Consider the following 15,820-nt stretch of genomic DNA (forward strand, 5'->3'; position numbering starts at 1 on the left):
TTAGATTTTTCTTTCAAAGTTATAATAGAATAATTATGATATATTACAATAAAACACGTATATCTAACAAATAAACGAACAGTTTACATATTTAATTTTGCATAATCTATGGTTAATAGTAAATTCAACAAATATCTCATATTCTTCAACAAAGATTATACATTCTTGTGGATATATTTTGATTATGTCATGTTATATATATGTTTGGTATACTACGTTTTTGTTTTCATCGCATATTAGGAAATATTATAACATATTTTTAATATTCAATGGATATCCATGAACCCGCTTCATCCAATGGATATGGATGGATGAACTAAAATTAAATGGATATGGATGAAAAAAAATTAAATGGATATAAATATGAATACAACATCACCTGATTCATATCCGATCCATTGTCATCCCTAATTTAATGGGTAAGCCTAGCCCCCAAAACCAACTTTCTATGTCACGCTGACGTCAGTTAGCAGCAAACCTAGTTTTATCGATGCCATTTACTCGTATTTTTAATCAAAATCAAAATCATCAATTATTTTTCAAGTTGTACACAGTAAATATATTTTAATTACTCTTTTCACCAAAAAACATGTATTATTAAGTTGTAAAGTACAATTTATTAATGTACAGTTTGTACTGGAAGAAGTAATTTGAATGGTGGAAATATGAATTCCCTTTTGATTTTAGTCCATTGTTTAAATAGCATCCTGTATGTATCCTGTATTTGTTTCAATTCTTTTTGCTAGTGATATTTCCAAATCTATTTTTGATAGATCCATATGAATGTACCAATATACCCTTAAATGAAAGTTTAGACAATTTTAATGCTAGTATTTATATAAGGGTATTTTGAGAACATTACACCAATTTTAGTTGGATCTATCAAAATTAATTTTGGAAATATTGATTCCCTTGTTTTTTCTTTATTTTCTTTTTGTAATTCAAAACCCATGAAAATCCACCTTTTTAATTCAATTTCACAAGCCCCAATTTATTATTTTTTTACAATAAAATAAATCCCAGTCATCATGGTACTTGCTTTCTTTTGGTACTCTTTCGCTCTCAGTTTGTTTGTTCAACTATAATTTCAGTGTCTTTCACTTTACCCAATTATTAATTTATTTCTGTATCTCAGTCTTTTGCTTCCAGCATTATATTATAATCCTAGTTTATAGAAAGAGTTATACTGTTTGATTTTAGTTAGTGGGTGTGCGGAATTATGTATGATTCTTTTCCGAAATCTTTATTTCCCCCTTTTCAGATTATGAGTTGGAATGAATTGACATAGCATATGTAAAGATTGATGACTACATGTTGGGATTGAGGAATTATATTATAAATTCTTGAAATTTGATTTTGATTATACATAAAAGGATTGATTCATCATTGAGTGAATATGGACGATGCTGCAGCTCTAATGGAAGCTACAGGATCGCGATTTAGTAATCTTGAACTCATTGGAAGAGGGTCATTTGGAGATGTCTATAAAGGGTAATTATTGAAGTACTACTTATTGCATTATGTATTTTTTGTGTTGCTGCTTGTTATTATATTTATATCCATGTATTAAATTAAAATTTAAACTGGGTTTGGCTTTTAAATGTTGTTTAGCAAGATTTATCTGTGCCAGGTCAACTTTAGAATTTTATGTTCTATCGAAGGTGTATACAGCAATGTGGATAGTACATTTGCTTATATTGTGCAAAGTTAACTTATTTAGAGTTGTTGCTTTGTGTAATTACCTTATAGTGGGCAATATTAGGTGTAAATGCCAACCGAATTATGGAATCTGTTGCTGCTGTACATGGACTTAGTTCACTATAGAGAAGACTTTTCTTAATGCTAGGTAACAACATTATAAAATAGTAACCGAGAATACATGTTTATTAAAGATACTTTATTTAAAACTGTGAATGTCAGGCTAATGCCGGTTAATAGATTTGTGAAATGGAAAAATGATACTTTTTGTATGCACATTGACGACGAAAAGAAGAGCTCTTAGGTTAAACCAACGTTACATTCTGTACTTTTTTTATAGGGAAGAAAAGTATGTATTTCTATAATATCATATTGCATTCTATACCCATTGAGATCTTGTTATTAACTATTTTATGAAAGTGAATTAAGCATTTTAATTTGAAAGCTTATATTGAATGGGATGACGCTCTTGCTTTAAAAGGTAAGCAATAGTTAGAGCATGTTTTCTGAAAAGAATTATTAGAAAAATTATTTGGAAAGGCTACGTTAACTTTGAATATTGCCTGACAATACAAAATTTTTCATCAAGCTTCGTGTACTCTGTTTGATAGTTTGAAAATGGGCTGGTTCGTTGTTCAACCAGAAGATTTTAAGTTTGTTAGTTAAGCTGACAGTTGTAATATTTCTTGATGTACAGGTTTGACAAAGAGAATAACAAAGAGGTTGCTATTAAAGTTATTGATTTGGAAGAATCGTGAGTTCTTTCGCTCTTCTTTTGCTTTCTTTCTTTCTATATTTATTTACTTACCAGACCAGAGTACGGCCCGTGCAGTGGATGGCAATATTAGTTTTACAATCTCTAATAATGCATACAAATGTTTATTGCAACTCAAATAACTACATAGGATAGGACATCTCAGATAATTCAATAATATAATATTATGATTATGATTATAATTATAACTGTATTAGTACCTAATGTTTGTATTTCTATGGTTATCAAATATATTAAATGTTAAATTTTCTCATCTGTGTTCTGCAGAGAAGATGAAATTGAGGACATCCAGAAGGTACACCCATTTCTCTACAATATGATTATAATTATAGTGGTTTTGCAACAATGTCGGTCTCAATATATAATGGAATACTACGGGTCTTATCTTCACCAAACTAAACTTTGGATAATTATGGAATACATGGCTGGTGGCGGCTCTGTTGCTGATCTCGTAGGTTATTTTACCTATTTCTAGATATTATGTTCCCTCATAACACACTTTTTTTAACACAGTAATTGATTGATAAAATTTCTACTACAAGAATGTGAAAATGAACACTGAGAATGTAAATACTTATTTGATTCTTTTTGCTAGATTCAACCAACTCAACCGTTGGATGAAATGTCAATAGCTTGCATTTTACGTGACTTACTTCTTGCTGTAGAATATCTCCACAACGAAGGGAAGATCCACAGAGACATTAAAGGTTAACAAACCCTAATACTCAGTAATACGATATTGTTAATAAGCATTTTTTTCCTTATGTTTGCTTCTATAGTAACATTATATGTATCACATTTTAACAGCTGCAAATATTTTATTGACCGAGAGCGGCGATGTTAAGGTACTTCCTACCTTTACTTGTATCAATTGCCAAAATTATTATTTCTATATTTGTAATTAATAGAGTTTGTAATCTATTATGAACGATGTGTGGTGCCTTATATATAAAATGTGGTGCTTGCTACTAAAGTTCCTTCTTTTTTCTTTTTCTTTTCCGTGATAGGTGGCAGACTTTGGTGTTTCAGCACAACTAACCACGACTATTTCTAGAAGAGAGGTATTATCAGGTTCATGCATATTATTTTATTTTACATGTTCTGTTGCATTGCAATGAATGTTATATATTGGGTGCATAATTTGTTGGTCGTAGACATTTGTAGGGACACCGTTTTGGATGGCACCAGAAGTAATACAGAATACAGAAGGCTACAATGAGAAGGTCTTTTTTATTGCTTTAAATTACACTCTACTTTACCCGTTAGTAACCATCACAAGATAGCCCAGTTGGGGCCCTGAGTTCCTTGCAAGAGGTCTCAGGTTTGAATTCTGTCTAGGATGAATATTTTGTGGTGGCCAGATAAAGGTTGGAAACAGCCAGAGAGTAATCCTGTTGGACTGCGTACATCAGAGTATGGGGTCGGATTACTCACCCTCCCGGGTAGCCCTGACCCGAACAGGGAAAAACCTTCTACCTTTTATCCTTTTTTTTTTTTACTTTTATCCTTTTTTTTACATGTTAGTCAAATTGTTTTAAATGACGTACACATTATGTTTGACTTTGCGCGATGCAGGCAGATATTTGGTCGTTAGGAATAACCGCAATCGAAATGGCCAAAGGCGAACCTCCACATGCTGATCTTCACCCAATGAGAGTTCTTTTCATTATACCTAGAGAAAGTCCACCTCAGGTCCTAACCTCTCCTTTTAAATTTCATTTTAATAAATAAAATTACAAGTTATCAGCACATTATAGTTCACGTCACAGTTTTTATTATCTCTTGTTTTATGTTTCTGTCAGTTAGATGAGCATTTTTCTCGTCCTATGAAAGAATTTGTTTCATTGTGTTTAAAGAAAGTGCCTGCTGAAGTACGTACTTTTTTCTCTTCGACTGCCTTTTATATGCGTATTAGGTTATTACACAAATTTAATTTATTCAACAATTTCAGAGGCCAAGTGCAAAGGAACTTCTGAAGCATCGTTTTATTAAAAATGCGAGGAAGACACCCAAACTTCTAGAGAGAATCAGGTGCTCGATTACTGTTGCATTTTGATATTTAGAAAGGTAACAAATCTATAAATGTTTAGACTTGTAAGAAATTTGACCTATTTTATATATTATTTTTTGCGATAACAGAGAGCAGCCAAAGTTTAAATTAAAAGAAGACAAAGGTCCACCTAATGGTACTAAAGTTCTTGTAGGATCTGGAACCGTGAACATGACGAGGGTTACACAAGTTGAGGATACTGTTCGAGTCAGGTCGGTCTAAACTATTAACTATGAACCGCTAAAATGTCAGTTGACTTCTGACCGTGTCATAAAATGTTGACTAATTGTTCATTTGCTTACCTTAAACTCTCAGAAATGGTGGCTGGGATTTCAGCACAGTGGGGTCCACAAGTACCGGGACAATTAGAAGCTCTGTTAAACCACCCCAAATTAGAGAGAGAAAATTAGACGCACCTTCAAGTCAAGCAACACAAAACGTAACCTACCAGTTCTCATTACAAGTTTCTGTTAATGAAGAAGAAGAAGATACATCTCCAAATGGCACTGGAACGGTCGTTATGCGGTCTTCGAGAGCTGAAAAACCATTGTTTTCTGGTGATCAGAGTACCATGGTAGGCTTTTATCATTATTTGGATGTTATTATTATTTGTTTTTTATATCGATGCTGAGATGTTTGTTGGCTTTTTGGGTATATACAGCCGAGTAGTAGCGTGTTTGCTGCTATAGAGGATGATTCCAGGAGTGGTGCGATTGCATATCGTGGACAACATGATGATTCAGATTCTTCTAGAACTCCAAAGTCAAGATTAGGAAGTCAAGAACTTGCTTCTCTTGCTTCTTCTGAAGACAGCGCTATAAACCTTTCAGAGGTCATTTTATTAAATTTTTTTTTATTTGTAACATCATGAATTTTTAATAAATTTCACTGTATATGGAGTTTCATTCTATTTCTATATCATAATTAAATTTAAATAATTTTTTTTTATCAGGCAAAGGCTGCAATTCAAGGAGGAATGAGGAAAGAAATTGTGAGAGATAGAACTGGTTTGGGCAAAGTCAACAATGATGTCCCGGAAAGTAGAAGACAAGATAAGTCAACAAATAGTTCCGATTCCTCAAGGTAAATTTGAGGATTAAATGGTTAATGTGCGTTTGATTGTCTCTTAATTGAATGGTTCAGCACAAAATGCTGAACCATTAAAGCATTTGGTACGTTTGTTATTGAATCTGAATGACAAAATGACAAATGATGCTGAATCATTCAGATTTAGAACTATTCGGCACTTAATCATTATGTTTTATCAAATGCACCTAAGTTGAATTGTTGTAATCTCCATTTCAGAGATTTTCAAGATGCAATAAAAGCATTTTCGAAACCTCGTCAAGCAAGTGGTGATGAGGAAGAGAAACGGATAAAATCTGCCGCATCTGCATCCGCTACACTAACTACTCTACTAATCCCTTCACTCAAAGAGGTAAACTCATATTATTACTTTGTATCATAAGTAACTTTTTATCTATATGACATTCCAATTTCTAATACATCAGGATTATAAAATTATAACGTGATATATTATTTGTTATGATGTAGGAAATTTCTGACGATTTAGGAGCTCCGATTGTGAATATGGTGATAAAATCTCTAATGGATATGGAGCACAGAAAGCCCGGATCTTGTGAATTTCTTGTTACGAGGTTGCTTCATCGTCTAGCAAGGTACACTGTGTTGTATGGATATATTCCAATTCTCTCTGTGACACACTAATAAATTTACTTGTGTTTTGCTTATAGTTCGAAAGAAGCATCTTTAAAAAATCTTCAAGACGTGGCGACCCGTGGGTTTTCCAGGAGTAAAAATGTGAACGAGCAACCGGAGAACATGGATCCCGAAACTGAGACTAAAAAGAAACAGCAACAGAACAAGGAGGCTCAGTCTAATGTTAACTTAAGCCCACTCACTAGGTTCTTGCTTTCAAGGTATGTCAAGTTACGGCATCTTAACAAAAAAGGGTATCTTGAGCATGTATGAGCAGGGCCGGTCCCGAAATTTTGAGTGCCCTGTACGAGACGAAAATAAAAGGCCCCAAGACCTTTACGAATAATAATACTATAAGCTCTTAAAAAACGACGACGTCATATAAATAAACATAAAGAATATAACATTATAATTAGATACCGTAATAGTTAACTAATTTTTCTTGAAGCCCTCGTTGCATTTTTGGTAGCAATATGTTTAATCACCTCTTAACGGTTTATACTATCTAAGATTTTCATTCTCAATAGTCATCATCGCCAATCCACTCATCTTGTCTTTTTCTCTTACGTTTTTGATAACCAGATAATTGTTTATAAGTCATCCCTAATTCTATTCACCAAATCTATAGTCATACATGATTTGAGTCAAATATCATCAATCAATGCAAGGTATATAGGAAGACAAAAAATACTTTATTCAATTGGTTAATTAAAAAACAAAATATTGGATATGCATTATGTGACAGTACATGGACATGTTACTCCGTATATGAATTGATTTTTTATTCGGCATCACATTATTATAGTACTTCTCGTCAACATTTGCGTATGTGGTTTTTTGTAATGCGGCTTCTCGTCAACAAGTTTTATTTCAGCTAAGTTAAAAATCAGTTGTGTTAGGTTTGAACCATTAAGTCCATAACCATATTGAATCGATCATTTAGTAAATTAATTACTTCTTTCCCACATCGGTTTGAGATATATTTTACAAGAAATATTTATAAATGTATCAGAAACAAATGCTATAAGTTGTATACGGGCTTGCTAGTGGACCATTATATAGCATTTTCATTTTTCTTAAATCTGGGCCTCGCATCTTAGTTTATCTAAAAAAAATTGGGCCCCTAAAATTGTTGGGCCCTGAACAAATGTACACTTTGTTCACCGGCCTTGTGTATGAGTTATGATCATCTTGATATTTCTTTTTGTGCAGATGGCAAGGACTGACTTCTCAAGATGTCAATACAACTTACAGAGTTATTGAGATGTAAACTTTCGTGGCGCAATTTCTGTTTGTTTGTCGATTATTTTATTCAAATGTACATAACATTCTGAGAAATCTGTAATTTTTTTTTTTTTTTTTCATTTTCCTTTTTTCGTTTGTTGCCTGAGCTGAGGTTACATCTCTAACTTTTATTTGGGGCTGTAAACTATCTGCTCTGGTTGTAAAACAATCATCGTCATCTGCTTATGTAAAGAGTTGCTAAATATTTTTTTTGGTTTCTTGTTCTTTTCATAGCTTTCTTTCTTAGATGTTTTCCTCTTCTATTTTCCATAGTTACCCTTCCAAGTTTATATCATTTACATAAGCACTCCCTTTGTTTGCTTTGCTGCAAACAAGATTCATGTTGGTCATTCGACTTAATTACTTTTGGACAATCGTTGTTGGCCGGTAACTACTAACTAATCACTCATGTACACGAATACATTGTGTTTATAGGGGAACAAACGAAGCACAACAAATGAACTCGGTCTTATGCATGAGGTAAAGTGAACAAGTGGTAGTAACAAACTGAACAAAAGCTCTGTTACTCATATTAAGCTCTTATTACTACATACAAAAACATTTTCTCCTTATCTTACACATTTTATTATTACACATACAACATACAACATATAACTGCTACACCAAAGCATTAGGCTTCTTCAGCATCACTTGAACTCGGACGGGTATCTATATAAAACTCTGAATCAAGTCCATCAATTATCCTTCCTCTGCCCAATAAATATATACAATCATAAAAAACAGAGACATGTGTCAACCTCAAAGTAATAAAATAATAGAGCTCAAAGGCAAGGTATCATACCTTTCAAGAACAAACTTGCCTTCTTTATACTTCTGGGATTGTTCATGTGCCGTCTCCTGTTATAGAAATACCATCCCAAATGAGATCCGTTAATATTTAACGCTCTACTCACATTTAAGCGAAAGAGCCAAAGAAAACATAACATGAACGAAAAACTTCTGCTTGTAAAAGGGGTGAAATGGCGTATTTTGAGACAGGGATAGAGCTTACGTATTTCCAACCAACAATTTGTCCACAGCATACACAATATATATCTGTAACAGTATGTAATCCCGATAACATCATCCTCTCTTCAATAGGTCCAGCTGTCACATTCACCCTAGATTACAAAATACTTGCACTGTAGTGACCCTTTTTTGAAGAATTATACTAATACTAATGCTGGCCTAAAACATAGATACTGCAAGTAAATACAACCAAGATATGTAGATCGTTGAGCGAGAAGATTATAAACCCTTCGTTACAAAATAAACAAGCTCTTTGCCAAAAAAATGTAAACTTGTGTATTACTGCGTAATTACTCACAATTTGCATCACCATTCCCATACTCTTCACATGCAGTAAGAAATTGATGTTCGGATATTATGAATAACGGCGAGAAATCATGATTAATAGTTCTAAAGAAGATAGATATATTTCACATTATACAAAGATTTACATCTCTTAGACCACTTAAATCAATAGCGTGGTTAGAGCGCCATTGAGCGCCGTTGACATAGAAGCCGTTAATAGCGAATGTCCTTGTAGCACCGTTTGAATGGCCGTGGTTCTAAATGTCGATGTTCAGCATATTAGCATATTGGAAGACGGAGTATATAGCTTTTGTTTCTTGTACATTGTGCATATAAGAGTGGTACAATTGTATTAATAATTAATTAAAGTGGGTCCATTTTATGGTAAAGGGGTATGTCATGGGTGTGATGGTTTAAGTGATAGGAAAAAGTTGCTGAGATGACGCTGATCAATGTGGTTGTATGACGGGTGTCATGGATAAAAGTAGTATTATAAACACCCTAGTTATTCCAACTAATACCTTGTTACTCACAATAAGTTTTTGTGAAATTATTGACAAAAAATTATAAGTCGTATATAAATATATAAATACTAAACAAGCATTATAGTGTATGCATATAGTAAGAACAACTTACACATTGTTAAACAGGTATGCTTTTCCTCTTCTACAATGAAACCCCTGATTCATCATAAATTATAAAAAAATAAAAAAAATCAGCACATAAATTGTCAAACATGAACCAAACTGTCAGAAACTACACAAATTCAAAAAGATTAAAGCTTTTTTTTTTTTTTTTTTCTAAATCAAGACCAACTTTCAATTTCCTAATTCATTATTGGTAATTTTTATGTTAATTAAGCTTAATTTGCTTGTTGGAAGAACAAAAGAAGAATGATAAATAGTACGGAGTAGTAAAAAATAAAAACTTTTTAATAGTAAATTAAAATTAAAAATAAAATTAAAATAACAATTACATGGAAATAATTGCGGAAATTGTTACCCGGGAGACAACATTTTCAGCAAGATTAAAGCATATAAATAGTCAAACATGAATCTAACTTATCAGAAACTACAAAAATTCAAAAAGATTAAAGCTTTTTTTAATAAAAATCATGACTAACTTTCAATTTCCTAAATTCATTATTGGTAATTTTTTTTGTTAATTAAGCTTCTTCAATTTCAATTTGCTTGTTGGAAGAACAAAAGAAGAATGATAAATAGTACGGAGCAGTAACAATTAATAAAAATAATAGTAAATTAAAATTAGAATAATAATTACAGGCAAATAACTGCGGAAATTGTTACCCGGGAGACAACATTTTCAGCAAGAGCTAAATTTGTTTTGCAAAACTTGCATTTGTAAGTCCGTCCTTCTAGTTCCACCACAAATACCCGACCCATTTCTTGACCCGAATCAAATGAAAGTCAGTACAGAGTTCAATTAATTTGTTTGATCAGAACTGAAACCCTAATAACAGTGAGAAAGAGATGAAATTGGATGTGAACAGAACCGTTTTAACTAATTTAATGATTAATTAATTAATTATATCGGCCGCCCAGTTTGTAATTACGTAACGTGTACTGCTGAAGTGCTGATAAGGGGGTTGAAATAATTGGGCCTTATTGGATCAAACAAGTTGCAGTTGGGCTTTTCATTACGGCCTCATATATAATTAACGGCTTCTGGAAAGAACAAAAAGTGTAGTGGTGTTTTTTCTTGCTTTTTTCTATCTTATCATAAAACATTAATCATATCATATCATAAATATAAATAAAATAAATCTATAAATATAATTGAATAAATAAACCAGTTATACGATTAGTAATTTACTCTCCATAACACCGAAACACAATATGATAATAAATCTTAAGAACTACGTTTTTATAAATGACTTTTTTTGTTGAAAGTTATTGAACATTATGATTAGAAAATCTTATGGAGTGATAGTTAACTGTTAATTTGTCATTTTGGATACGTAAAACTAGTCACTCAAACCAGAAAGAGAAAGAAAATGGTCATCCCTTAAGAGATGCCTAAAGGGCACGAAACCAAAACAAGAGAGAGAGCTGGGGTTAAAGATGGTACGGTTTCAGCTTTTCCAGTTTGATCAGGTGGCAGCTGTCGGGATATTATATTTATTATACCGTCTACATTAGACATTATACAATAAACAATTGCATGTACCAAACAAATGTGAGATAAAAAATTGTGAGATGTGGACAATCTTCCGTTCACCAAAATTAAAGAAGTCATCTCTACATCTAATCACATAGAAAGTCACCCTCTGTGACTATTCTCGAGGTTGGTGTTATTTTTTATAGAAAAATGATATGGTTACTTGTTCCACATTGGTGGATAGAAGAAAAGGGGATTAACCTCTTTGAATATAAAATTTGTCCTACATAGGTGGGTGAAAGAAATTGGAGGTGATATCCTTAGTTATAAAAGGAGCTCATGGTCTTCATTCCAACTTACACCAATCACTACACTTTAACTATTTGATTATTTCTTTGTTTTTTACCCTTGTTTGAGAGTTGTATTAGTTAAACACTTTGAAGAGTACAGTTGGCTTAAGAGAGTCGTCTATGTCATTGTAACAATTTGTGATATAATATATTTCTCTCTTTCCAGGCCCGTCATTTTTCTCATGTTTTGGAGTTTTCACGTTTAATTCTTGTGTTGTAGATTGTTCTTATTTCTTTACTGTTATTGTTGGGCTGGGTGGTGGGAATTAGTGAGACCGTAATTTTCCAACAACTGTATCAGAGCGTCAGGTTTGGCGGAGGGTCTCGGTTATAGGCAGTGGCGGATTATTTGGGGTGTATGGGTGGGCCATGACCCTCCCAAAATTTCAGGTTATAAGTGTATATTATTGATTAGGTTTAAAGAAATAAAAAGGAAGAAACATAGATGAGTTTTAACGCATAAGTGCTTAACTGGATATATGTTTTCTTCAAATATGGTGAGAGTGAAGATGATGAGGAGAGCAGGGAACAAGTGGGTTCATATGTACTTTTAATTGTTTTTTTTACACAATTTCCCCCTTTAGTTTAAACACAAATTCAAATCAATTCTAAACCCATAAAATTTAATTGTTATTTTCCACTTCTAACATAAAATAAAATATATAAATAATATAATGATATATTTAACAAATACTGTATCAAATAATTAAGGGATACTAAATGGGCTATTAACTTTTAGCTACGGTAAATTAAAAAATAAACTAAAAATTGTTAACGATATGCTTTTAAGTTACAATGTACTGTATTTTAATTAATTTAATTATGTTTTGTTCAATAGAACTACTTATCTTGCGTGAAAAATCCTTGAAATATATTGGATGATTTTTGAACTTTTGTCAAACTATTTTTTTTTTTAAGTTTAATTTTTTTGGGCCTCCCACGAAAGTCGTTCAAGATCCGCCACTAGTTATAGGAGTCAGAGTATGCTATGTGGTCGCGGTTTTGACTGATCTTCCACATCAGAAACTACTTCTATTGATTGTATAGGGTATCTGGTTAGACAATATTTTTCTAATTCGAAGTAAGTAGTGTCAAGAATTTGTAGTGGACTTGGTTGCTGGATTTTTCAATTTAACGGATCTTACCTCTCCACTACATCTGTCAGCCAGTTGAAACGTGGGCAAAATCAGAGAAAGTGTTGTTCATAAGATACAGATACGATGTCGAAGTTCAGTCCAATGAGATTTGATGTAGATAAATTTGATGGGAGGATCAATTTGGGCTTGTGGCAAGTTCAAGTCAAGGATGTGCTGATTCAGTCCGGTTTACACAAGGCATTGAAATGTAAACCCCTCTTTTGTTTTCGAAAGTGATTCTAGCTGTAAATTCGATGAAGAAGAATGGGATGATATGGATTTGAGGGCGGCAAGTGCGATTCGTTTGTGTCTTGCAAAAAATGTGCTTGCAAATGTGCGCGGGTTATCAACAGCTAAGGAACGTTGGGATAAGTTAGAGCAGTTGTACCATGGCAAGGGCATCTCAAATCGGTTGTGTCTTAAAGAACAGTTTCATACTTTGCGTATGGATGGGGGTTCAAAGATTTCAGATCATTTGAGTATTCTTAATGGTATTGTTTCTGAACTTGAGGCTATTGGAGTTAAAGTGGAAGATGAAGATAAAGCTTTGAGGCTGATATTATCTTTGTCATCGTCTGATGTTATGCGAGGTGTATACGAAATAGTTATATTTTTATTGCGAAATACTATTAAATACGATACAATTTTACACAAGTTATTTATTTATTTATAGAGTGGATATACCTAAACTTTGCTACAACACTATATGCAGTGTACCTAATCGTACAGTAGTGTAGTTTTTAGTAAGTCTGGTTCGTCCACAGGGAACTAGCCAAGTTTAACGCTATATTTTAAAACTATATTTGAATAAATATATATATATATATATATATATATATATATATATATATATATATATATATATATATATATATATATATATATATTATTATAAAAAGGGGCTTTTACCGTTTAATGACCGGTTTGCCGATTTTATGTCTTTAGTCACAATTAAAACCTAATGTAAAATATTAAATATACAAATAACTTAATTTAAAGCGTAAAGTAAATGACGATAAATAAAATTGCGATAATTAAAAGAGCGATAAATAAAAGTGCGATAAGATATAAAATAAAGGAATTATGCTTATTTAAACTTCCGTAATCATGATGTTTGACGTGTTGATTTTAATTTATTACCATGGGTTAATTGTCCTTTGTCCTTGATTATTCGATATGTCCATACAATTTTGTCCATAATAGTCCATCAGTCATAAATATAAAGTGCGAGAGTCTTCGTCAAATTATCCTTATACCCGAAGTCAAATATTCCAACTAATTGGGGATTCGAACTGTAACAAGGTCTTAATACTTTGTTTAATGAATACACCAGGTTATCGACTGCGTGTAATCCAAGGTTTTACTACTTTGTTAACAATTACACCAATTACCCTTGAATGTAATCCACCCCTGTTTTAATGAGTCCATTAACTATTAATCCATTCCCGTGTCCGGTAAAATGAACGATAATTCGTATTTATAGATATCCCGCCCACCGTACCTGATTAAGCGTATGTGGTTATATATAGATACGTCAAATTGTAATCTTTATATTAAATTAACGAGGTATCGTTTAGTTAATATAAAGCCCATTAATAGCTCATAGTCCAATTTCCACAAGTGTCGTTCTTTTATCCAAACCCCAATTATGGTCCAAAGCCCAATAATCCCGTCTTAAATATTTAGCCCAACATCATGATTACTTCGATTTAAATAAGCATAATAATAACTTAGCTACTAGACATTAATTTAAAAAGGTTGAACATAACTTACAATGAGTATTAATCGCGTAGCGTTACACGGACAGAATTTCGACTTACAAACTTTAAACATTAGCCACTATAACCTTATTATTATTAAACTTAAATTAAAATTAAAATTATAAAATATAAATATATATAAATATCGTATATGATATGAGAAAGGAAAAGAAAAAGATGTTGAAATCGATTAGAATGCGCGGCCTTTTATAGGCTCACGTTTCACTGTACAGCTCCGCGAGTGCTGAGCTTTTGTGCTTCACAGCTCCGCGAGTGCGGAGGTCTGGATTCCAGCTCATAGATTAAATCCAAAACGTGGGCTGCGTATAATTATAATATATAATAATATATATAATTAATTATATATTATATTATATTCTTGTGCATAGTTGACTTGTAATTTTTGGTCCGTTGCGTCGCGCGCTAAAAGTTGGTTCATGTCTCGGTTTCGGATTTTCGAACGCCTTTTCGTACGATTTAATATCTTGTACTTTGTGTTTCACGGCTTGTACTCTTGTAATTTTTAGACGTTTCTCATCAATAATTTGAACCACTTGGATTGTACTTTGTACTTTTTAGCTTTTTGGTCATTTGCGTCTTCAATTCGTCGAATCTGTCTTTTGTCTTCACCTTTTATTATTTAAATGAATATCACTTGTAAATAGAACAATTGCAACTAAAAGCTTGTCTTTCTTGAGGGATAATGCTATGAAATATATGTTCGTTTTTAGCATTATCATCGTCCTATGAGCATATGAAACATATTTTGATGTATGGGAAAGAAACTTTAGAGTTTGAAGACGTTACTAGCAAGCTCCTATCCGGGAAGAAAAGACTGGAAGGTAACGGGGTCTCGTCATCACAAGGTACGGTACTGTTGTGTTCGGATAGGCGGAAGAAAAACTCTAGAAAGAATCTGGTATGTTGGGGGTGCGGGAAGACTGGGCATGTAAGGGTTAATTGTCCAGGTGGAGCTAATCCGGTAAATGGCTCCAAAGACGCTATCATTGTCTCCATTGTTACGGAGAGTGACAAATTCCTCTGAAGTCACGCCATCCTCATGGTGTGCCCGCGCCACCATAAAAATGGATGTTCGTTAGCAGTTCCACAATTGTACATGGACATTGGTTTGACGTTAATGCAGGTTGTGTGGTGGAAAACGGATGTTGTAGCTGATGAAACTTCCAGGGAAAGCCAAACAAGAAGTTGCTATGCAACATGTGCCGATGTAAAATGCTTGGAATGTGATATTCTAAATGCTATACTCTTTATGGTGGTGTTGTTGTTGTTGTTGTTGTGCCTTTATGGTGGAGTATGATAATTCTTTTTAGAATTATGTTTGTCTGTGAAGACAATGATTGTCGGGCTTTGACGATGTTCGATGACGATGCAAGTTATGTCTCATGGGAGATAATGTCAGCGGCATGAAGATGAGGATCTTGAAGTTGTCGTCGAGGAAGTGTCTACGCCGGTTATCTTTGTAATGTTGAAGTATGGTTATCTATTTCTATCAAAAATGTAGAGATTTGTTGATGTTATTTTTGATAGAAAAATGATATGGTTACTTGTCCCACATCATGAAGAAAAAATTCTTTTAAAATAATAACATTTGTGAA

General features: G+C 32.9%; 2 protein-coding genes across 2 annotated transcripts; one reads left to right on the forward strand and one right to left on the reverse strand.

The window, feature by feature from the left end:
• Positions 1 to 1,232: 1,232 nt before the first annotated feature.
• LOC139852479 (uncharacterized) lies at positions 1,233 to 7,512 on the forward strand. The gene is made up of 18 exons (XM_071841779.1): positions 1,233 to 1,491; positions 2,396 to 2,452; positions 2,741 to 2,924; positions 3,069 to 3,180; positions 3,281 to 3,318; positions 3,481 to 3,534; positions 3,628 to 3,696; positions 4,049 to 4,165; positions 4,276 to 4,344; positions 4,425 to 4,504; positions 4,613 to 4,735; positions 4,839 to 5,097; positions 5,185 to 5,355; positions 5,476 to 5,606; positions 5,829 to 5,961; positions 6,078 to 6,202; positions 6,278 to 6,463; positions 7,455 to 7,512. Exons 1-18 carry the CDS (start codon positions 1,397 to 1,399, stop codon positions 7,510 to 7,512), a joined length of 2,061 nt encoding a protein of 686 aa, XP_071697880.1. The 5' UTR covers positions 1,233 to 1,396.
• Positions 7,513 to 8,026: 514 nt separating this feature from the next.
• LOC139886061 (protein yippee-like At5g53940) lies at positions 8,027 to 10,374 on the reverse strand. The gene is made up of 5 exons (XM_071869798.1): positions 10,148 to 10,374; positions 9,477 to 9,520; positions 8,539 to 8,647; positions 8,329 to 8,384; positions 8,027 to 8,236 (listed from the first exon to the last, which is right to left on the reverse strand). Exons 1-5 carry the CDS (start codon positions 10,241 to 10,243, stop codon positions 8,158 to 8,160), a joined length of 384 nt encoding a protein of 127 aa, XP_071725899.1. The 5' UTR covers positions 10,244 to 10,374; the 3' UTR covers positions 8,027 to 8,157.
• Between the last annotated feature and the right edge of the window lie 5,446 nt (positions 10,375 to 15,820).

Source organism: Rutidosis leptorrhynchoides, chromosome 1 (genome assembly GCF_046630445.1).
Source record: "Rutidosis leptorrhynchoides isolate AG116_Rl617_1_P2 chromosome 1, CSIRO_AGI_Rlap_v1, whole genome shotgun sequence".
Taxonomy (NCBI): domain Eukaryota; kingdom Viridiplantae; phylum Streptophyta; class Magnoliopsida; order Asterales; family Asteraceae; genus Rutidosis; species Rutidosis leptorrhynchoides.